We start from the raw sequence: 23,671 nt of genomic DNA, 5'->3' as shown, positions 1-23,671 counted from the left end.
GTCTATAATAGTATAACATAAAAGGTAAGAAGCAGGAGGGAAATGGCTAATAAAAAATTGATGCATAAATCAATAGGAAATGAGTCAAAACTACAACGGCCCTTCTTGAATCACTTTCTACATATAATTACAACACAAAGTAGTAAGTTCTACACCAAGTAGCTTTGATGCTCTTCCAACATATAACGTAAGAATGGAACAAAAATAAAGCATAAACCCACACAAGAGCTGAAACACTTGAATCACCAAGTGCAAGAAAGCAATTTCAATAAACACCAACAAAATGCAGTATGACTCAAAGATGCCTGTAAACTTCTTTAGAAAATTTTCAAAATCAAGAACATGTATGTGACTTAGAAAAGCACCTTGCTGCAAACTTTCACATCTAAAAAGGAATTTGTATCCAGCTCAAAGCAACAAAAAAGCACACTATGTTGTCTGTTCTTTTCTGAATATGAGAACCTTCGAATCAAGTCCACCAGATTGCCTTAGCTATTTCCTTCAGCCCAAAAGAAAGCTCATGAAGAATTGGACAGCTTTTCTTTGAAGAGGCGTGGAAGCAGTTCATGTGCACCTATATCCAGAACGTCTGGAGCCCTGAAATATAAAACGGTCCTTGAACTCAAATCATTTACGCAAAAATAAATTTTCAGTAAAGGAGTATTCAATTTCGTACAATAAACTTTCACCAAAGCATACTTAATACATTGTTGATGCCTTATGATCAAAGAGAATAGATCAAGAATACTGATATTCCCATGAGAAACTTTCAAAAAGACTTTTCCTTGAAAGGAGCAATCCAAACATAAAATCCAAGACTGATGTAAAAGGAATCTAATACAATCACTCTCCATCATTTCATTAGATCAGAAATAAACAGAGTTTTAATGTTTAGGGGCAGCAAATAAGTGACATTTTAAATTGATCGACCATCATAGTACATCTCTTTCCCAACCCCTAACTCAGCAGGTGTGTGAATTATAGTGAAGAATCAATGTAAAAGCTCCATAAGGGAGAAAAATTTTCAAATAGTATGCAGCCAGAGAAGTGAAATGCATGAATTGACAAGCCAGCTAATGTACACACTCTCTCCCAGTTGCAGTATTTTGGAAGGTAAAGTAACTTTTTCTTTTAACAGATAGGCAGTAAATTTAATTTTTAAGAGAATGAATTATCCGAATACAATTTCAGTGGAACGCATTCATGGCACAAGTAAACAAGACATATTTCAACCGTCATATAGTTTTAGCAATTCAAATTACTTAAGTTGCATTTGATTATCTACACCTTTATTAGGGATGAAATTGCAAGCAAGCATAAAGAGAGAGAGAGAGAGCGCGAACCTGCACAATGTCTGCCCCATCTCATTGGCACTTGAAATAAACCATAGTTTTCGCAAGAGTGGTGACTCAAATTGTACAAAGAAACCATCATGTTGCCCATGTCTCCACTTCCTTGACCCTTGACCTTTCCAAACCTGCAATGATAGCATTGAATCAAAGGTGCTTGTAGACCTGATGAATCTTGTATTGTGCAATGAATAAACCATCAATTAAACTTGATGTAAATATATGATTAGACCCTTCAAGCATAACTTAGATTCAGAGATGGCAGGACTCTCAAGAGAGTGCAAAATTGAACAAGACTAGCCATCTGCTTTTTCCCCCTGATAAGCAAAGATCACCACCGACTTTGAACTTACTCAATGATATTGGGCTCAGAGCAGAAACTCTAGCCCCGATGGAGTGACATTTATGTCAGTAAGAACTAACACTTGAATTTGCTTCAAAAACTTCCATTACTTGTAGTAAGATTAGTTGGTGGATCAAAGGCTTGGATTTGTTCACCCAGCTATAAATTGTGAATCAGCTCTAAGCTGCCTTACTACTGTTAAAAGAAACGAGTAAAACTTCAAAAAATAAGAAGCACTCATCCATTCCAAGAAGAACAAATAGAGGAACAAAACAGAATGTGAAAAACATGCCATACATTTAGCTACAACCATATGCCACATTCTTTAAAGATTATAAACTGCAATGAATAATAGTAAGAACTATTATTTCTTTTCTTTCAAATATAGATAGATAGATAGCCAAGCTCAGCAGCACTTCAAGTCTCCAACAGACTGTACCAACTTAAAACTTATTAAATTATCCAAACTACCATACAACCTTTCAAAAAAAAATTATTATACCATAATTACATTTCCTGCACTGCAACAAATGAAAAAAAAAAAAGTGCACAAGACAGACAGACACTGCAAATAAAAGCAGCATTTGAGATATCCAGAAGTATATGGAGGTTGTCCACAAGCTAAGTCTCTATGGCAATTTTAGAATAGATATGAAGAATTACCTGTGGATAAGCTATGATACTTTTGGGTGCAACTAAGCAAGCCGCTCCAGAGAACGAATCCTCAGCATATTGCCTAAGAAATGAAAAACAACTGCTGTGTGTGTGGGGTGATTCAAATGCCTGGTACAAGAGGAAAGATGCAATTTTTCATTATATATGATTGAGAACCCTTTTTCTTTTAATTTGGTTGCAATATACTTTTGAGAGCTATATAATTCCTGTTTCTTGGACTTGGTTGTAATATACATTAGATAGTTTCGAAAGTCTAATACCTTATCAATGTTGACAACCGGAGCATATTTATCAGTCTGGGTCTTCTCCTTATCAAGAAGGAAGTAGACTCTAGGATCCACTTTTGAAGTCTCATGCCATGATTTTACAGCTGCTTCCATTGTCTCAACAAGGAAAAGAAACATGTCTTTCCAGCAATTTTCAGCTCCATACTTTTCAGACTGCAAAGAGAAAGACCAATTTTTTGCCAAGAATTATACTGGAAAGAATCCGACTAATGATATCAAATCTCTACAGCAGTAGGTCAGAATTTTAATAGAAAATTCTTAGCTGACAAGCATTCACTAACGGGAAGAGAAAACAGAACCTATAATCAAACCAAAGATCAAATGTAAGTGTAACTTAGTCTCATAGTATTATGAGGAAATCACAACACTTTGCTCAATGAACTCACCATTTCAGATTTCAGTGTCTCCAAGCTTTTTGCCATATCTACATTGGATCGCAAGTTTTGCACTTCTTGAGCTCGCTTTTTATCTTTTGCAAGCTGGGAAAGCCTCTTAATTTTTCTTGATACTTCTGCACTTTGTGGGTTGTATTGCAAAGCCATTTGGAAGGCAGCTAAAGCCTATAATAAATGAATATTACAAATATCAGCAGCATAAAACAATAGGCATCGACTCTTCATCAAATTTGGAGGGAAGCTAGGAAATTACATCATCATATCGTTCCATGGCCTCTAATATGCATCCTTTCCGAAAATATCCCTGGAAATATGCCAAAAAACACACAAATCAAACAATTCCAATTTGATAGCTATCTGATCCCTATAGGCCCTACCACTGACACCCTCCCCCCCCCCNTATATATATATATATATATATATATATATATATAAATAATGAACATCATAAACCTTGATACTAATGTATAATGTACAATATGTTACACAATGAAATTAACAAAATGAAACAATTTCTTACATATATGATCACTAAAGGATAAGAATGAACAAAAGTCTAGCTCTCTCCCCACCCCCACCCCCACCCCCAAAAAAGAAAAGAAAAGAAAAGAAACGTCTAGCTATCTGGACATTGTCTTAGAACTATCTACTTTATATTGCAACGAAGTCCAAGAAATAGGAATGGATAGCTTTGGCCGGGAATCATAGAACATGCAGAAGTTGGAGAAGCCTTGTTAATGATGGGCAGGAGGTTTAGGGGTGTATCTGATTGGATTAGAACCCATCGGTGGCACTGGAGGCGCACGTTCTAGACTCGTGTGAGCCGCGTTCAGCTTCCTGTCATTTAAAAGCCTAGTAGCCTCACGAGGCTTCGGACCAGAAATTAACAGCAAAGCAAGAAGAACTACTTTGACAACGCAGGAGAATGGCTTCCAGGAAAACATCATTGTACTGGTTACAAGAAAGGAAATTTAGGATGACAAATCAGGGTTGAGTAATGCAGAAGCAGGCAGGAATTGGTACTATATATAGATGTGCATAACTTGCCTAGAAAATTCTAGTCGGTTAACATATACTTCGAAGAAATTAGGAATAAACTACGAAGAAATTAAGTACAGATTACAAGGAAATTACATACAGAGTGTGGGGAAATTACACACAAACTATTTCTTAACAATGAAGACATTCTGATCAAAATTTTATATTTCTTTTATCAATTTAATTGTCATTTTTTATTTCCATTTGTTCATTTGTAGCATAACCTTCTTATTCTTTGGGCCTTTAGAAAAGATACATGTCTAAGTATAGCTTAACTCTTCCATAAGCAATAGGAGATCGCGGAGCTCAACCTATTGATTCCGACTCCTCTACACTACTTCTCTGTCACTTACTTTCCAGTGAAGGGGAGCCCAACTCCTACCTAAATTAATGCTTCATCTGTTGCCATTACCAGTTAACCCAAGTCCAGGTGACTTCCATTACTCTAAAGTAAAAAAAAAAACAAAAGAAAAATGTTGTTGGTGGTGTTTTAATAATCATATATATATATAGAACTTGTAGAAAGGAATTTTATCAAAGATCATACTCTGGCCCCTGTTCATCCATCATTTCCCAAAGACAGTCACTGGAGTTTAGTTTACGTGATGCAACTGCTGATGTTTTTGATATGGAGATCCAAAATTCATGATGTTGCTTCCTTGTTTAATGCTAATACATAAAGAACATTCTCTATGGGTCCATACATGTTTCACAAGCAGAATCTTTCAAATTGTACTTAAATTTGTCTATGCATATCCTAAATACCTGTGCAATTGACTTTAATTACTATAATAATAATCCTTTTGATAGGAGCAGAATGTCCATCTGGATTCTGGATTTGTACGCATGAGAAATCAATACCCTTTGTTTTTTTCTGATGAAAAAACCAATATAACAAGTACACTTTTATTAATATTAATTTAGGGACTATATACTTTTTGCGTAAGAACAAAGATGATCATGCATTGGCTAAACTTATGCCCTCCTACATTATTTCCTCCTGTGCTTGCAAACTCAATGGTGCTTCCAACATTTGATAAAGCTGTAATTTGCCATTCGTCGACTGCTGTCAACAATATGACAGCATTGCCAATACAGAATTCCATCAGAACAAATGACCCAATGACTAATTCTCTCATTTGCAATATGCTGAGACAGAAAGAAAGAGACCTTAAATGATCTTTAAGGTCTTATTTTTCACTTTTGCAGCAGTAATCAACTAACCATCCATTTCAATAGTCATGACAACGATGCTCAGCGCTTTCTATAGAGTTTTTGTCTGATTGCTATGAGGCTTTTTTCTTTTAGGTGAAAAGACAAAGGGTTATCTCATTCTTGAGTTAATGTAACTCATTATACCAACCAAGCTAGGTGCCGAAAGCCGACATTGTTGAAGATAATTGGATTAGGCAATTTACTCTAATGACTTTGGTTTCTTGACTTCCAGGAGAAAGAATATCTGGAATTTCTAGAACTTTTTGGTATACCAGTTTACAGATTTTGCTATGTTAGCTTGAATGAGACCAAAATCAACATTAGCAATAACTTTTATATTAATTTACCAAAACACATACTATAGCTTTATCTCATTCTAAGCTTACATAACAAATTAATTCAGCTAATATCTTTAATTGTTTATATCGAAGAGGCAAATTCCAAAACGTTCGAGTTGCTAAGAAAACTTAACAAATATACCAAGTCAAATCAATAAGCCTTGTAGACATGCATGGAATACCATCAATATTGGACCTACATTAATTTCATTATCCTCTTTAAACCTTAAAGAACACTTACAAGCAACAGTGCCTTTCATTAATGTACCCCATCCACTGCATAAGCCAAAACACATGGACGTTGATACTTGACCAGCACCTAGCCATATATCACCCTCAAACAGAACAAGACAATGAATAGAAACCACTATCAAACCTCAGCATACCAATAATCAACTAGAGAACTGTGTTAATTAAAATTCAAAGTTTGGTCCTTAGCTAATCGTCTTTTTGGTATGGATTTTCTATATATCTTATTGCTCCATGCATTGAAAAGGTCTTCTGGCTTTATTTTCTAATTGTTCATATGTAAGGCATTGTTGAAGGTTGCTGTCTGCTGAATGCTGTAACTGCTCAAATTTCAGTGACTTGGTCTAATGAGTTTGGTATATTGTCGTATGGACCCCAGGGGACACGACATTCTTGAAATGTTTTAGTTTGTTGCTAGAATTTTTCTTTTAATTAACTTAAGTGCTCTTTCTTGCCACCAGAAAGCCATATAATTCCACATGGTCATATGTTTTCTGATATCTATGTGCTTAACTTCCTCAGGAGTCTTCTTCATCCATTACTTCTATTGAGACATTTCTGGGTGCTCTTGCTAAGTATTATTTCATATTCTAGTTTTGGTAATTTTTTCTCCCTCCAACCAAACTTGCGGTACTTGACCTTAACCTACTCTTTCTTTCTATAAAATACTTTTGTCTTGATTTCCTTGTTTCATTACATTTTATTCTATTTTGCTGATTCAAGCATATTGTCCCTTAAAACCAAAACTTTATAATGGCAGACTTTTGATTTCTCTCTCTCTCTCTCTCTCTCATACACAAACTTTCCATTAGCAACTGGAATTAAATAAAACAAAAGTTCACATCAGGAGAACAACCACCCCCCCCCCCCCCCCCCCACCAAAAAAAAAAAGAGTTCTGATTCAAACATATGATTGAATTCATAGTGCAACTTAGTTATTGTTGATCTTTGGTCACACACTCTTTTTTAACTTTTGGTGTTAATTTCTAGTCAAAGGGCAGTTGGTTTATTAGGGTCTAAATGACCAACTTTTCTTGCCTTGTAACATGTAAATCATTGGGGTTCAGGTGATCTAAATTTTAGACTATAGTCATTAGCTTCTTCCTGTCTAAATCTTTTTTGCTCTTCTTTACAACTAGAATAAGAAAATCAAATGGGATCCCTAGCTATGGAAGCTTAATCAGCTTCTCATGAATCAGAATATCATATATATATTAGAACAATTACAAATATGAATTTTTTTTTTATTCTTAACATTTTTGTTCCACAAACATTTCCTTTGTCAACTCAAGCAACATGTCATTAAAATATTGCATGTACAACTGACAGCTTTTTTTGTGTTATAGAATGGAAACTTTTGATCTTAAGTTTCCAACCACCAAGAAAAACATTGTGGATAGCCAACCACAATCTGAAACAGATTCCCTCTCATATATAAAAATTTTCTCAAAACTAAACAAAATGTATACTTGAACCTATAATCGGGAAAAATGTAGCTATCATAATTCTTCAGATTCCCATTTCCTGTCTTCACCCTGTTCCCATACAAATTAGCAGTTTTATAACCCTATCTTGATGTTAACTTTTTTTCATTTTCTAGCCACGAGTATGTGTTTTGTCAAATATGCCTGCTCTGCATATAACATTAATTTAATTAAAGTCTCATTTCCACCCTGAATTGCTATAATAACTGGAAGTCATCTTGATCTAAAACTTAAACCTATGGTTCAAAAAATAATTTTAAACCTAGTGCCTCAATGGCGGAAACCGTGTTTTTGGTAACATCATTTATCAGTTTCTGCCCAACCATCCACCAGAAACTTTACTGTATCTTCAGGATGCCAGTACATTGGCATTAACAGTTTGTAAAAGCAAACTTCAAGTCTAAGAGAAAGAAAGAACATGATGATGCTACTGTTAATGATCAAAGTCAAAGTTTTAAATTAAAACCCTTCTGTATTCCACTAAATATAGCCTCAATTTTCCAAAGAGATATCAAATAAACAATGATGATAAGAGGTAGTCAAGCTTTTCATCCTTTTAACTGCACATTTTTTAATGCTGCTAGTAAATTATTGATTACAACATGCAACCTTCTCCAAGAGTCGTCAATATAGCTTATATAATTCCTAATCTGCTTCCCTCTTTCCAAAGCCATCAAGCAAAAATTTCAGTAATCATCCCTCGTTGACATATCCTTCTCCAAAATGAAGAAAATACCATACCTAAGATCATCCCTTGGAGTGATCCTAACTATCATACTTCTCTTCTCTAAACCCTCTCATGGCCTGATAGATACCGATATTAATCCACCATTGATCCCAAACCCTCGACTTCTGAAGGCCTATATAGCTCTCCAAGCTTGGAAACATGCCATGACCTCTGACCCCCATCGCTTTACCTCAAATTGGTATGGCCCAAAAGTTTGCAACTACACCGGAGTCTACTGTGCACCAGCTCCGGATGACCCTTACATCACTACAGTGGCGGGCATAGACTTAAACCATGCCAACATAGCTGGTACTTTACCTGAAGATCTTGGTCTCCTCACTGACCTTGCTCTCTTCCACATAAATTCCAATCGCTTTTGTGGCCAGGTACCTGAAAGCTTTCGCAACCTCAACTTTCTTCACGAGCTTGATATTAGTAATAACCGATTCAGTGGAAGGTTCCCTTATGTTGTTCTTTATTTACCTTCACTCAAATTTCTTGACATCAGATATAATCAGTTCAGTGGCACAATCCCCTCACAGTTGTTTGATCTGAAACTAGATGCCTTGTTCGTTAACAACAACAAGTTTCAATCATCCTTACCCAAAAACTTTGGTAACTCTCCTGTATCAGTTATTGTCATGGCAAATAGTGGCCTCACAGGCTGCTTTCCTTCATCAAGTTTGGCACAGATGGCAGGAACTCTCCAGGAAATCATTTTGATGAACAATGGCTTTACAGGGTGTTTGAAACCAGAAATTGGTAACCTAAAGGGAGTGACAGTCTTTGATGTTAGCTCTAACAAGCTTGTTGGGCCTTTGCCAGATGCTATTGGGCAAATGAAGAGCTTGGAGCAGCTCAATGTCGCAAACAATAAACTATCTGGTTATATTCCAGAGAGCATATGTTCATTGCCTAAGCTGGAGAATTTCACCTACTCCAATAATTTCTTCGCTTCCGAACCTCCAAAATGCCTCAAGTTGCCTGACAAAGATGACAGAAAGAATTGCATTCCCTATAGGCCATTGCAGAGATCACCAATGGAATGCAAGTCTTTCTATGCACATCCAGTCGATTGTAGTATCTCTGGCTGCTCACCTAGAAGTCCACCACCTCCACCTCCGCCTCCACCAGTGCATCATTGGCCATGACCAAATCAAGGATCAGGAAAAAGAAAAAGAAGATTTTCGTTTTTATTTCATTTTGGTGATCTTGTCATGTATGGATATTAAAACACAGTTGGGTTTTTTCTTTTCAATTTGACTGTTGAGCATCAACATCCAATTTTTATTTCATGTACATTTCTGGATTGGAGAATAATGCTACTGAGGTCCTCTCTTTCTTTGCAACCCTATATTTCATACCCAAATGCTTCCATATAATTAATTATATGTTCAGAAACTATATGATTATTTTTGTTTGAATCCACATTCTCTTGTTTAGCAATAAGTTAAGAAACCAACTGTTTTGGAATGCAATACGATTCCACAAGAAAGAACAAGTTGGGCAAAGGAAAAATGAAATCAAAGCAAGATACAGCCTTCAATAAAATATATATCTAAGCACGTCGAGGTGATCTGCCTTACATACTAATCATGCACTCATGGTCAACGTGAGAGGTGAGGGGACCAAGTAAGCAAAAAAGAAATTGTACCTAAATTCTAATTAAATTATTTGACTATTTAAATAAAAAGTTTTGAGAAAAAAAAATCAGTAATAACTCGGATAGAACATAGATGAATCTCTATATGTTCTTAGGAATATGCTAATTGATCCAAATTCAAAAAGTAAGAGGAAGAAAATAACAACATAGTGTGTAAATAAAATAAATTTTAGAAGTAATTCCAAATTATCATTATTTTTTGACATAATGTTTTAAAAAGTTTCTAAATTATTTAATAATATTGAAATAAATATTTATTTTTTTTACTACATTCAATCTAACTCTTTTACTTTTTTTTTGAACTAAATAAACTCTCATAACTTATGGTCGATTAACTACCATTAATCAACTCGGCACTTGTCATTTTATATTCATGTGGATGGTGAAAATGTCACATGATTATAATATCATATTATATAAATATATCACGTCATCATCCATTATGACATGTCAACATCATGTGGTATAAAATTTGACAAGAGTAGTTTGATTAATAACAATTAATTAACGGTTACTTACGAGGACTTAATTGATTTAATATAAAAATATAAAAATTTGATTGAATATAATAAAAAATTAAAATTTATTTAAATTTTTATAATAATTTAGAAAATTTTTAGATATTATGTTTATTTTTGAACTCTTCAACTTTTTTTTTTGTTTCATTAATAATTATAGAGTAGAGTTTGGAAAAATAAAAATTTTGTAAAAAGACTTTGTGCTCTTAGCTAGGCAAGTTTTTTTTTTTTTTATAATTTTGAGAGGGGGGATTTGAGCCTTACTCATTATGCAGAGGGATACACACCAACTAATAAGCTAAATGCTCGGGTGCAGGCAAGTTCTATTTTTGGAAAAAAAGAAAAATCAAATGGGCTCCATGAAATATGATCTTATTCTAATTAACTTTTGTAAATAAAAATTAAGATTTTAAACTTATATTCTTCTTCAAGATAAATATGAAAATTCACAAAAAAAAAAGGGATGAAAATAGGGCTCATCACCCTGAGCGCCTGACAAGAATAACTGAACATGGCTTGGTTAGTGGGCTCAAGTATCGAACTTAGTCCAATTCTCCAAGAACAAATTGTAAAGCCCAATTAATTGGGCCTACATATTGGCTAAAACCCAACTCAGATTCACCAGAAAAGACCCAAAACACCCTCAAAGTACAACTCTAGAGAGCCCAATAAGGGAAAAAACGAACCGCCGAAGAGCTTTATAAACCAAACGATAAAAATAGGGTTTTGAAGTCTCTCCCATACCAAGAGGAAAAGGTTTTGCTCTCCAGCAGCCGTCTGCTCTTTGTTGCTAACCAGCACAGCTCCAACCATGGCCGTCGGGTACGTCATTTTATCTCTTCCTCTATCTTATTCATGAAGTGGGTTTAGCTTCCTTTCTTAGGTCTGATCTGCTTTTGGGTTTTTTCTTTGATTTGTAATATAGGAAGAACAAGAGGATTTCCAAGGGAAAGAAGGGAGGAAAGAAGAAGGCGTGAGTATTTTTTTTTCATTGATTTAAGCTTGAATCTCATTTTGGGTATTTTGTAAATGGATCTGTTCGTTTAATGCTGATGTTATTTGTTGGGGTTTTTCTTATAGAGCTGATCCATTTGCTAAGAAGGATTGGTATGATATCAAAGCTCCATCAGTTTTCACTACCAGAAATGTGGGGAAGACTCTTGTTACCCGTACTCAGGGTACCAAGGTTTGTTTTTTTATTACCATTTTAAAAATGCTTCTTTTTATTGTATGTATGATTTTTTGATATTTTGAGGCTGAGGTGAAACTGGGTTTCATAGAGATTCTTTTTTCATTACGGTTTTTAGGTTTTATAGAAACGAGATAAGTAAGTGTAGTGTTATTTTGATTATTCTTGTTTTCTGCTGTTTTGCTCACTATGAAATTGGGAATTGCATTTTTTAGCTCTGCCATGTTTTATTTTGTAGGTTGTTTTGTTTGATCCCAATGATCCTTTTGTTGGCTCAAATGCTGAATCTTTTATTTTGTTTCATCTACTAAACTTTTAAAAGCTTGACATGTTATTATATTATGAAGCAAATTGGCAACTGAATACTTAGTTCTTAATACAGTTTAAAGATCATGTGTCCAGTACTCAGTATATTGTCCTCACTTTTAAAAGATGGAGACTTCTTTAGAGGAGGGAGCTTAGACCTGCTTGCTACATTTAGTAAAGATACGGTACAGATTTCTATGTATACAGATAAATTGTTTGAACTTGGTTATATGATGACAGATTGCTTCAGAAGGACTCAAACACCGTGTGTTTGAGATTTCACTGGCCGATCTTCAAGGTGGTGATGAGGATCACGCTTACAGAAAGATTCGGTTGAGAGCTGAAGATGTTCAAGGAAGAAATGTTTTGACCAACTTCTGGGTATGATAAATTTGGAAATCTTTATTTACTTTTATTAATAAAGTGTTGTTTCTAGTAATAAATTAACAAAATTGGTTTATTCTCCTTTTTAAATATCCAGGGAATGGATTTTACAACTGACAAACTCAGGTCTTTGGTGCGTAAATGGCAAACTCTGATTGAAGCTCATGTTGATGTGAAGACAACGGACAATTACACTTTGAGAATGTTCTGCATTGGATTCACTAAGAGACGCCCAAACCAAGTTAAAAGGACTTGCTATGCACAATCCAGCCAGATTAGACAGGTACCACCCCGATATTCTGCAAAATGTTTAGTACTTGTGACTTGTGAGTGAATTTTCTTGACTCACATACCTTGATACATATTGTAACTTCCCTGATCATTTATTCTGTGTGCTTTTCCTGTAATTGGATGATATGGTGAATCCCATGATAACTGAGTGAAATTGCTTTTGTTATTCAGATACGCCGGAAGATGAGAGAGATAATGACTGCCCAGGCAACATCCTGTGATTTGAAGGAATTAGTTCAAAAGTTCATCCCCGAGATGATTGGAAAGGAAATTGAAAAGGCAACATCTAGCATCTATCCTTTGCAGAATGTGTTCATTCGTAAAGTCAAAATTTTGAAGGCTCCCAAGTTCGATCTTGGAAAGTTGATGGAGGCATGTTTCTTATATCCTCCTCTCTGCTTTTATTTTTTCCCGTTTACTATCAACCTTTGCTTGGAAAGTATCCCATGAATAAGATATTCAAAGGCAAGTTTTCAATTGCGCCTAATTTTTTTATTTTCCTCATATAGGTTCATGGTGATTACGGCGAAGATGTTGGTGTGAAATTAGAGAGGCCTGCTGATGAGACAATGGCTGAGGCTACTACAGAGGTCGTAGGAGCTTGAATGAAAAATCCTTGAATGTCTTGTTTTTGTTTTTTCAGCTTCTAAGAGTTTTGTTGATCATTTTCTTTTTGTTGAAAACTTGAGTAGAGTTCTCCATGGTTTTGATGTTAAGGATATGATTTTGCAACGTAATTGAGTAGACATTCTGTTACTCATTGGACATGTTTTTGGTATCTAGCATCTATACAATTAATGTCATATGCCATTTATCTAAAATGACCCTATTGTAAGCTTTTATTGCTACATGAACAGCCATCAGGAACATTGAATATTTTAATGGTGGGGAAATCATTTCAAGTACTATCATCGATTTCCCCCGCCCCCTTTGCTTAAAGGTCCGAAGATCTGGCTTGCGTTATCTTAAATTATGTCTTTGTTAGTACTATAAGTTAAACTTGATAATTTGTTGGTTTTATATGAAACATTAAGTTGTGGTGCACGGAAGGTATGCTAGGGTGAAGTCGTGAAGGTTATAATTCTGATCACCATCCAACGTGCAAGGATTGGGTCTTTCTGATTATAATCGTATGCGTGCCTCATAGGTTTGGATTTCTAAGACCAGCCAGGCTATGAGGAGTGATGGAGGTTTTGAACTAGAAGATGCCATCTGAGATGGAAAATGGAGTTTTGATTCTTTTGGAAGTTACTTGCGATTTAAAGCTAGCATTAGATTTTATTTATTAAACCAACTACAAAAGTATCTGGGTGGAAGTTAGGCCGACAATTAAATCATTTTCAACAAGACAATCGGTGGTTTTAAAATGGCTTTGAAAGTATTAGAAGAGCTACTCACTACCTCTCGTACAAAGCATGATCATGGTCATTTGCAGTATAGTGCAGCGTCATTAGTTTCACCCTCGTTCCTCAGACACCAGCTCTGCTTAAATAACACCCAAATGATTTGTATTTCTATGGCCTGAGTCTGTAAGATCAAACAGGCTGCTTATAAAATCTAAAAACAAAATGGAGTTGAGAATATGAGCCTTGAGCAGTTGAGCTGCATGTTTCGTGTTTCAATTTAATTGACCAGGCTAACTGCAATTGGATATATAAGTAAGTTCTTTGACACTGCTACCCGAAATTACAAAATAAAAATGCTGGAGGCAGCTTATTAATTGATTAGATCAGGCGTAACCCTTACAATGCTCTAAAAGCTAGAAGTAACAGTTTGCTCTAACAGATCTTAAGCATAAAACCAGGAAAATTCCAAGGGAATTTGTGGCTAACAAGGAACGACAGGTTTTCTTTTGTCTGAATGCTAGCCTCAGTCTCCTTTAGCAGAAGGTCTTGCACATCCACAAAAACAAGCCTTCTTCCGTCTTCCAGTACGTCTTCCACCACTGTAGATGAAGTCCCTCAAGAGAATACCTGTTCTGTTTTTCCCATTGCTCTTCCTTTCATCTTCCAGTTTCAGCAAAACATACTCGATGCTCTGCACCTCAAACTGCAATTTTCCAATCTTTTCAGACCCTCTTTGTGCCTGGTCTCGCACTTTTTTCCAGCAGCTATTTCCAGCTTCTTCCAACTCAGCTGAGTTTGTCCCACCTGAAGATGAAGGACTCTCTTCAACATCTTTAGTTAATTGACTATTAACATTCACCAACTCTGTGATTGCGTCCTCCACCTCTTGCAATTGCTCTTTCACTTGACCATATTCTAGATCATACGCCTTCTTCCTCTTTTTGATTTCCATTCTCTTTTTGAGCTCTTTTACAGTAGTTTGAAGAGTCATCAATTTCTGAGCATCAGAAGCAAGCCTCTCTAAGACCTTTCTGCTTTTCACTCCTTTCTTTGGCTCTCTAATGCTTGTAGATATCTCTAGCTTATCAATGCTCAGCTCCTTCTCAACCTGTGTTCCCAAAGAAAGATCATCATTTTTCTGCTCTACACCATTGAATGGATGACAAGCAATGATCTCCCCTGGTACAATTGCCCGTTTTTGCATGTCACTCATTGTTGAATCAACACCACATTCATGCTCAGCAGACTCCCACAGCTCAAGCATTTGATCATCAGCTGTGCCATTCTCTTTCTTGCTCCTTCCATATAATGAACAATCTGAGACTTGATCCAGGGGAATGTCTTTCAACAATATCCCATTCCTTAATTCAGAAATTTCTGGTTTCATCTTCTTTGACTTGAGGTTTTCAGCAAGCTCATCACTAGGTTGCATATCTTTCTTCTTTATGTTCTTTTCTTGATACGAGGGCTCAATGCCATTCACTGAAGCTTCTATGTAGTAGCTGTTCCTATTACTTTCTTGCATTACAAGCCTGTCCATTTCTTCCACCACTGCCTTTTCAACTGCTTTAAGCCTAGTGTGCATCTCCTGCAACTCAGAAATACCAGCTGTCAAAAAAGAACTTTGTTCTTCTTTGACTTTCTCGAAGCTCATTTCATGAAGGTCATCAGCCATTTCTACATCCTGGAGAAAGCCAATAAATAGTAGTTATAAAAGTAGTAAAATCTGATAATCCAACAAGCAAAAGGTAGAATATATGCATGCATGTATCATGGATTGGGCCCAAAAATCTTCTATTCTGACCAACAAACTTGGCTACATTATGTTGAACCAATTAAGGGGACACTAGAAACTTCTTCCAAACTTGGATTTGAGACGCTAAGTTGTTTCAATCATAAAAAAATCCCCTAAAATAGAAAGAAAAATTACCTTGTCGTTGTCATAGCTTGGAACACAGAGCTTTGGCTGAAGATGGGCATTATGCTCAAGGGATGTTAAACTGTCTCGCAGTGAAGCTATGACAGGAACATATGCAGACATCTGGACCTTCAAACCTCCAATTTCACTTTCTAAAAACTCAACCTTTTCCTTCATCTGTCCTATTTGCGCACTTTTCAAAGCACTTTCTTCTTCAAGAGTCACACAAACTTCAGTAAGCTCATGCACCTTATTTTCAAGTAGAACTTCGCGGATGGCAGAAACTTGGAAATCAAAGTAAAATGAAGCAGCCTCAGCCTCCCAGAGTTCAAACTCATTGCATCTCTCTTGCAGCTCTAGACTCAGGTATTCCTCATGCAACTTTTGTTCTTCAATTTCCTTCTGTAATGTAAAAACTTCAGACCCCAAATTTTCATTTACTTCACGAAGGTGTTGAAGTTCCATTTTCTGTTCTTTGCTATCTTTGGACAGTTTGAGAATCTGCTTCTCTAAATTTTCTCTAATCTGTTTCGATTCCTCGCATTCCCTCGTCAGTTCCTCAAGAATCCTGGACAACTCTGCATTCAAGTTATGTGCAGCCTGAAGCTTTTGATCTGCTTCTGAAAGCTCAATGGTCTTCTGTTTTAGAAAATCATTACCAATAATAATTTGATAGTTTAATTGGTCATTTAAATCTTTGACAGCATATAGCTCCTTGTGCAACTTTTCAAAAGTTCCATTCAGATGTAAATTTTCAGCTTCCTTCTTGTCCAGCTTCTCCTCCAGTTTCCCAACCTTTTCCTTGAGTTCAGTGTTTATCACTTGGAGACCACTTACATCTTCAGCAAGAGCCTTAACTTCATTAGCTTTCTCAGCACCAAAGGTCTCTAAAACCAAAGAAAGACTACTAAGGGCTACTGCTTCTTGTAGGGCAACATTGTTTTCGTCTTCAAGAATATGCATATCCTCTTTGAGGTACAAAAATTTCTTGAGCAAAAGTCTGTTTTCTTCAAGCTGCTTGAAATTTTCCTCCTGTAACAGCAGGCAAGCTCCCTGCATGCTCTTCAACTTTTCATGTTGGGTCTCCAATTCAGCATTTAATATTTCTTTCTCCAGCTTTCCCTCCCGCCCTTCCAACATCAACTGCTGATTCATCTCCACAAGCTCCTGCTTGTTTTTCTGCAGCATGGCATTCTGCTTTCCCACAATCTCAAACTCATACTGAAGGGTTCGACTCTCTGACTCAAGTTCAGTGCCCTCTAATTTGAGTTGTCCAATTAAAGTTAAGAGCACTGAGTTCTCAACTAGCAGCTGCTGCTTTTCCTCCTTGTTTCTTGACAGTGAACTCTTTAGGTCTTCAACATTATCCAATATATGTGAAAGAGGAATTTGATCTGATTCAATCACATCTCGATGCCCATTAACTGGATCAAACTGAAGAGCCCTGAAAACTTGATAAATCCCTGACCTCAGTTTTTCAATTTCATCCAACAGGAATTCACCCTCTATCTGCTGCTCAAGATTTTCACTCTCCAACTCCCTAATTAGTTTATCTGACAATCTGGATGCCTCAACATGCTTCTGACATTCAATCAACAGAGACAAGTTTTTGTCCTCAAGATCTTTTATAAATTTTTGTAAGATGAAGATCTCAACCTGAGCCTTGACAGCTTTATCCATCTCTTCTTCAAATTCTTTCTTCCTCAACCTACTTTCTTCTTGCAGTAGATGGACATGGTTTTCTAAATCTGCTAACCGAGATTCACTTGATTGCACATAACACGCACGCTCTTGTTGTTCCACACTAAGGGAATCTCGTAGTTCTTCCACTTGAGAGAGTGTTGATTCTTTCTCCTTCTCCAGGTCAGCATATCTTTCCTCCAGTTTATCAAATCTGAATTCCAGGATGCATAGCCTCTTTTCGACATTTACGAGATTAGAGATCAGGCTCTCTCTTTCATTTACAAGATTGGATTTCTCATTTTTGAGATACTGGCAGAATTCTTCTAAGCTCTTTGACTTTGATCTCAAGCCTTCAAGCTCAATATTCGCACAAGAAAGGGAGCTTTCCAGCGATGTGTTTTTCTCCAAGAGCTTCTGCATATTCTCAGTCATCATCTGTAACTGAGAAAGAAGAGTGGCTTTCTCAGCAAAAAGAGAAGATTTCTCTCCCTGAAGAAATTCACGGGACTTTTGTAATTCCTGAACCAGCTCCCTTGACCCTTCCAATTTCCCATTCAATTCTGATAGTGAACTTCTCAAAACAGCATTCTTCTCCAAAAGGCTATCCATGTCCCTCAATTTCTCATAAAGAATTTCAGTTTCACCTCTATGCTTGCCACATTCTTCTTTCAGCTTTGAGTTCTCATCTCGCAATTCCTTCACTGACGACTCTAGGCATTCCGGATTCAAACCCACAGACAGCAGCTGCTGAATTAAAGCTTGGTATGCACTACTCAAGACCTCAATTTCCTCCTTCAATTTGTGAACTTCTTGCTGGATGACATTACTTCGCTCGATTTGTAGTGCAACCTCACATTCAAGTCTTTCTTTCAGTTCCTTCAAGCTGAAAATTTCGTCTTGCAGATTCTGGATTGAAATAGCAGAAGAACTGTTTAATTCATTGAGGCTCTGATTTTCTCCCTGCACCTGCTGAATGTCTTCTTCCAATTGCTGGTTGCTTATCTCCAACTCCTTCAACATTTGAAGCCTATTTTGAAGCTCCAATGTCAAAGCTCTCTGCTCCTCTTGAGATTGTGAATGCAACTCTTGCAAAGTTTGTAGGGTGGCTTCAACTTGCACAAAGCGTAAATGTTCTTCCAGCAGTGAAGTCTGAAGTTTTTCCAACTCCTTTTGCTTCTCTGAAAGTTCTTGATCCTTAATTGCTATTTTCTGCACCAGATTATCTGCCTCTACCTGTAGAGATTGATTTGACCTCTCCAGCAGAAAACGCTGTTCATCCACACTCCTCAATTTTTCAGCATTGACTAGAATTTCACTGTTTAATCGTTTTGCATCCTCTTGGGCACAAGAAATTTCACTCTCCATCTTGGTTATTGTTTTCAAGCACTGCTCATACTGGAAAGCTGCAGTATCTTTCTCTTCTTTCAGCTTAGCAAGAGCTTCTTTTAGTGCTTTAACTTCACTTTCAGCTCTCTCAGTTTGCATGTTAAGCATTTTTGCGTTTTCCTCAGCAAGTGAGATTTGATTTTCTAATGCAGATATCATATCAAGACACTGCTTGTATCGTAGAAGACCAGCCTCCTTTTCAGCCTCTAATCTAGAAAGCTCTATCTTAAGATTTCGAGCTTCAATTTCTGCTTTAAAAGCCCTGTCACTAAGCCCCTTGGCATCCTCTTGGGCTTGGGAAATAGTATTCTCCATGCAGGATATTCTTTCCAAACATTGATTGTACTGATGAAGACCAGCATCTCTCTCAGCTTCCAATTTAGTTAATGATTCCTTCAATACTTTGATTTCAATTTCAGCTTTGCCGGCTCGTTCATCAAGATTCCCAGCATCCTTCTGAGCCTCATTAAGTTCTCGCTCCAGGCTAGATAACTTCTTCAAACTCTGATGGTACTGGAGAAGGACAGCTTCTTTTTCAGCTTGAATCTCAGCAAGTGTTTTCTTCAAGGCTTGTGCTTCAATTTCAGCTTTACCTGCACGCTCAGACTCAGGAAGAACCCGGGTCTTCAGATTTTGATTCTCAATTGATAACTGAAAAACTCCACCTTGCTCACTTTCCTCTGCTTCACCACCATTCCCCTTCTTCATCCTTCCTTCAGCAATATTGGAATTTGGAGGCACTATTCCTGAGCCAAATATCTCATTCAACTGCTTTAAACCCCTTTTGCTTATTCCAGAGTCTGATTCTTCTAAATTTCCAGCACTCTTTTTTATAGCATGAAAAGTTGAAGACAGTCCCACTGCATCCTTTTGCAAGTCATCTGGATCAAAGAACGCACGGATCGGGTGTGGCATTTCTGGGGTGTGCGGCACGACCTCAAGGCCTGAAGAGCCCGAGGGTGAATCATCAGCCAGTACAAAAGGTACTTGGTTGGGAAAGGCTTCTGCCATGGTTCGATGGGCATGGCGAAGGTCCACGGTTGCATGATCATACCTCTCCGCCAATGCACGGTAAGCTCTATAGAACTCCTCAACCAATTTCATGAGCTCTGGCCGTTTTTTATAGTACATTTCTGCTCTTCTGGCAAAAGAATCTGCATCTTCTTCAATCAGCTTGATCATTGCTTTGACTTTAGTATCCATATCTGTTGAAACAGAATAGCTCAAGTTGAGGAGATGGACCAAAATACAATAGTAAATCATAAAGGAAAAAAGAAAATGACACTCCATATCTTAATTATACTCCAGAGATTAAGAGCTAAGGGGTATGCAATGCAGATCATGCACAAAACAATTGTGATATTAATTGGATCATCCATTTTTTTTCAGATGCAACTATGTGCTAGCTGGTTTGTTATGCAGAGAAAAGAAAAACAGTGATATCCCACACTTGCTGGAAAATCAGTACCAACTTGGTATTATCATATTTGAAGACTGCACAACAGTAATTCAAACAGTAAAAGCTTTTATCCTAATATAAAAAACAAAAAAACAGTTTCTAATATTCCATCCTAATGAATCAATTAGAGATGCAAGTGACTTTTAACATTTCCTTCAGTAAGCTTTCAATTATTTAGCAACTTCCCACTGGCATACATAACATATTACCTAAGTTTCACACTAACATCTGACACATAAAAGTATGAACTGGATTACATCTTTTCTAACATACAAAATATTTTTGCAGTGAGAATATTTCTAGAACACTGACAGAGCACTTTTTAGAAAGAAAATTTATACCTGTAAGATTTTCTTGAAGCCATTTTGAATTTTTTGGGCTGTTGTGACTGTCCCACCACCAGGAATATAAGCGTCTAGACTCAGAATGTAACAAAGTTGCCATGATTCCAGCAAAGAACAACAGTGCAACCGGTTTGGACTTTGCAAAAGCCTGGTCCTTATACCAGTGATAAAAACCCAAGTAGTGGATCCAGGCCAGAATAACAATTTACTCTGCTCTACTACCCTATATCTTTCTGAAACAAGAGGTCTTTATGCCTGACTCCTTGCACCTGTGCAACCAGATAATCAAGTCAAGGGACTTTTAAGTACATTCAAAACTACAAAATTCACACTGGTTTCTTTGAACTATTGAAAAAAATGCCTGAAAACTTATCATGTATATAGTGCAAATTACCTGCTCAATCAAGATCACTCGAATGATTGGCAATTGTGACTGAAATCCAGCCTTCAAAGTGAAAAAGCACTAATCCACTGAAATGACAAGGGCGATGTCAGATCTTCAACTTTGTCAAAAAAGGCTCTAGTAAAAATAATGTCAACACTCGACAACTAAAATTATTCATGATTAATCAAACAACTGGAATGCCAGGAATTTAGAAACAAAAACACAGTGCATGCAGATTCTCAAAAGGCAGGATATAACATAAAGCATTTGTACTTGCAGTGAAAGTGATTCAACAAGAATGGAATCATGTTAGATAGACAAAAAGTTATTTGGACCCAGTGGTCCAATTACCAAATGAGTTCATCATACAAATCTACTATTTAAAAGGAACATGATCTTTAAGCAAATTGATCTCGAAAAAGAGGAAAAACTACAACATGACCACGAGTAGGCAAAACTGGGAAAAGATACAGTCTTTACAAACAGCAACATCAAAGACATACCAAAAAAACAAAATTTAGTACTGGAATCTGATCAGCAAGCAAAAGCTACATTCAAAAAATCAACTTTTTTGAGCAAATGGTCATCAACAAAAACTGCAAAATAGAAGAAAAAAAAAACGATCTTTACAACAAAAACTTTAACTTTAAACAAATGGTTAATCAACAAAAACAGCAAAAATGATGAAAAGAGAAGTATTTTAATATCAAAAACATGAACTTTAAGCAAATGGGTAACAAAAAAAAACCTGCAAAACAACAAATCGTTAACAAAAGTTAGGATCAAGAAACCGTACCAAAAACACCTAAAGAAAATTGGGAAAAGGGACTTTGATGATCAGCAGCTGTGATAGTAAACCTCCAGCTGCATCTTCTCCAAAGTTAACCCATTGTTCTCTCTGTTTCCTACACACACTCTCTACACTCCTTTTTCTCTCTCAAATGAGTTCTTTGCATTATATTCTTAGATTTGGCAGAGATAGAGAGAGAAGGATAGAGAGAGAGAGAGAGAGAGAGAGAAGAGAGTAAAAAAGAATGAGCAAAGTTAACCAGGTCAGACATTTATGAATTTTCTAAAAATTCATGATATTTCCTGTACAAATAATTTGCAAGTACGGAAGGGACTGAATTGGACTTTGCCTTCTTTTTTATGATAGAAGGACTTTGCTTTGTTAAATTTAAAGATATGGTACTTATGAATGGGGAGATTATGGGAATGGTCAAATCCTTTTTGCTGTCTTTTTCTAAAGTTTTTCTGTTTAATTTTACTGTGCTATGGGCAAGTATACTTGAAATGGAAATGGAAATGGAAACTAAATGACTTCTCTACCCTTGCTTAAGATCTCAATAATGTTCTTTCTTGGGTTTCAAAAAAGTTTGCTTTCTGGATTCAAGTACACAAATTATGCTCCTAATCAAAGAGTTAATTTTTTTTCTTTTGAAAAGGAAGAGAAAACCCTATCTTAACCTTAACAAAAAAAAAAAGGAATTTTGTCTTAATTTTGTCTTATACTCCTTAATCATTCAAGTTTAAAAATTTTCATTATTTGTCATTACATGAAATTTTCAAATTCCTTTTTACACATAAATTTATAATAAAGTATCTCATGAGATTAAATTTCTTTATTAAATTCTCGAAGTTATAAGTTTTTATAAACCTTATTTATAATAGTAAATTATTAGTGAGTACTCAAAGATTTAGGGTTCGAAGTTATTCTCATATAATCTATTAATTTACGAAATTATTTGAAATTTTAAAGTGAACCTATAATAATTAACATCGAGTTATATCCATGATAATATTTATGAGTTAAATTATGTATACATTTGTATAAAATACAAAAAATTGTCTTGTAATATCCAAAAAAAAGAAAAAAATAAAATATCAAAATGATGTATGTTTAAGCAAAGGATTCTTACTTTTCCCCCTTTTTTTTTTCATTTTTCTTCTTTTTGTTTTATTCAAACACATAATTGCCATTAAATGCATCTCAAATAGACAATTAATTTGGTACAGTTGGTAACCTTTCACACAAATCACATCACCTACAAACCTAACTGAGGAACTGATTTGCATATTAAAGGTCACCTTTTGAAAATCACAATTTTTACTAAAGTGATAGAGTGAGAGAAGCAATTTAGTGGTGACATCCATTCCTCCTTCTGTTACCAAATTAATATGAAATTAATTGTGTTTAGGCCTTCTTGAAAACTCAACATACATATTTAAGACCAATATATGACTAAAATGTGAAACTAATTAATCATGAAAGGAATTAAATTATTATTGCTAATGAATTGTGAGTTTAAGGTCTTGTTCATTGTTTACTACAAAAATATATATTGTTCAAAAGAAAATTCTAAGCTAGTACTTATGCTCTTAAATTAGGGTTAAAGATTTTTTTCGATTATAAGACATTTGGACAGTTAAAATTTCAAGACTCGATTTCAAAAATTTTGGACAAGATGAAAGAAGATTATCGAATTATCTTTTAATTTGCAATTCAAACCCTTCGTGTAACCTAAAAAAAGAGTACACTATAGCTCTTGCACCACCCTAGAGCAAGACAATTACAAAGTTCCATTATGGGAGTAAAGATTTCAATGTTGGTAGCCCCAAGCAAGTTGACTTATTGCTTATCAACAAAACTAGAAATTCAACTAACAACACTTAAATGGTGTCGGTTATGAGAGATAGAC

The 23,671-nt window shown here is 35.9% G+C and overlaps 4 protein-coding genes across 4 annotated transcripts; 2 read left to right on the top strand and 2 right to left on the bottom strand.

The window, feature by feature from the left end:
* Positions 44–3,385, bottom strand: LOC18603040. Its single transcript, XM_018119186.1, has 6 exons — positions 3,303–3,385; positions 3,041–3,214; positions 2,628–2,807; positions 2,356–2,475; positions 1,344–1,477; positions 44–597 (listed from the first exon to the last, which is right to left on the bottom strand). The coding sequence occupies exons 1-6, from the start codon at positions 3,318–3,320 to the stop codon at positions 519–521; spliced, it is 705 nt and encodes a 234-aa protein (XP_017974675.1). The 5' UTR covers positions 3,321–3,385; the 3' UTR covers positions 44–518.
* LOC18603038 (leucine-rich repeat extensin-like protein 6) lies at positions 8,058–9,255 on the top strand. The gene has a single exon (XM_007034775.2). It carries the CDS (start codon positions 8,097–8,099, stop codon positions 9,249–9,251), a length of 1,155 nt encoding a protein of 384 aa, XP_007034837.2. The 5' UTR covers positions 8,058–8,096; the 3' UTR covers positions 9,252–9,255.
* On the top strand, positions 10,989–13,286 carry LOC18603037 (40S ribosomal protein S3a). The gene is made up of 7 exons (XM_007034773.2): positions 10,989–11,103; positions 11,207–11,254; positions 11,362–11,467; positions 12,017–12,157; positions 12,258–12,443; positions 12,623–12,823; positions 12,961–13,286. The coding sequence occupies exons 1-7, from the start codon at positions 11,093–11,095 to the stop codon at positions 13,054–13,056; spliced, it is 789 nt and encodes a 262-aa protein (XP_007034835.1). The 5' UTR covers positions 10,989–11,092; the 3' UTR covers positions 13,057–13,286.
* Positions 14,035–21,994, bottom strand: LOC18603036 (protein NETWORKED 1A). The gene is made up of 5 exons (XM_007034772.2): positions 21,769–21,994; positions 20,982–21,058; positions 20,585–20,856; positions 15,728–19,989; positions 14,035–15,481 (listed from the first exon to the last, which is right to left on the bottom strand). Exons 3-5 carry the CDS (start codon positions 20,685–20,687, stop codon positions 14,321–14,323), a joined length of 5,526 nt encoding a protein of 1,841 aa, XP_007034834.2. The 5' UTR covers positions 20,688–20,856; positions 20,982–21,058; positions 21,769–21,994; the 3' UTR covers positions 14,035–14,320.

The sequence above is a fragment of the Theobroma cacao genome, chromosome 4, assembly GCF_000208745.1.
Source record: "Theobroma cacao cultivar B97-61/B2 chromosome 4, Criollo_cocoa_genome_V2, whole genome shotgun sequence".
NCBI lineage: Eukaryota > Viridiplantae > Streptophyta > Magnoliopsida > Malvales > Malvaceae > Theobroma > Theobroma cacao.
The sequence above is the reverse complement of the archived record's forward strand: the minus strand, read 5'-3'. Positions and strand labels throughout refer to the sequence as shown.

Bases quoted from the DNA above. Each gene is read 5' to 3' on its own strand.
- LOC18603040 (XM_018119186.1), bottom strand. The intron at 2,476-2,627 runs GTATTAGACTTT...CTCTTGTACCAG, and splicing joins CGGTTGTCAACATTGATAAG to GCATTTGAATCACCCCACAC. The intron at 1,478-2,355 runs GTAATTCTTCAT...CTATCATTGCAG, and splicing joins GTATCATAGCTTATCCACAG to GTTTGGAAAGGTCAAGGGTC.
- LOC18603038 (XM_007034775.2), top strand. From the start codon at position 8,097: ATGAAGAAAATACCATACCTAAGATCATCCCTTGGAGTGATCCTAACT.
- LOC18603037 (XM_007034773.2), top strand. The intron at 11,255-11,361 runs GTGAGTATTTTT...TTTTTCTTATAG, and splicing joins AAGGGAGGAAAGAAGAAGGC to AGCTGATCCATTTGCTAAGA. The intron at 12,824-12,960 runs GCATGTTTCTTA...TTCCTCATATAG, and splicing joins ATCTTGGAAAGTTGATGGAG to GTTCATGGTGATTACGGCGA.
- LOC18603036 (XM_007034772.2), bottom strand. From the start codon at position 20,687: ATGGCAACTTTGTTACATTCTGAGTCTAGACGCTTATATTCCTGGTGG. The intron at 19,990-20,584 runs GTATAAATTTTC...CTGTTTCAACAG, and splicing joins GCTTCAAGAAAATCTTACAG to ATATGGATACTAAAGTCAAA. The intron at 15,482-15,727 runs GTAATTTTTCTT...GGCTTTCTCCAG, and splicing joins CAAGCTATGACAACGACAAG to GATGTAGAAATGGCTGATGA.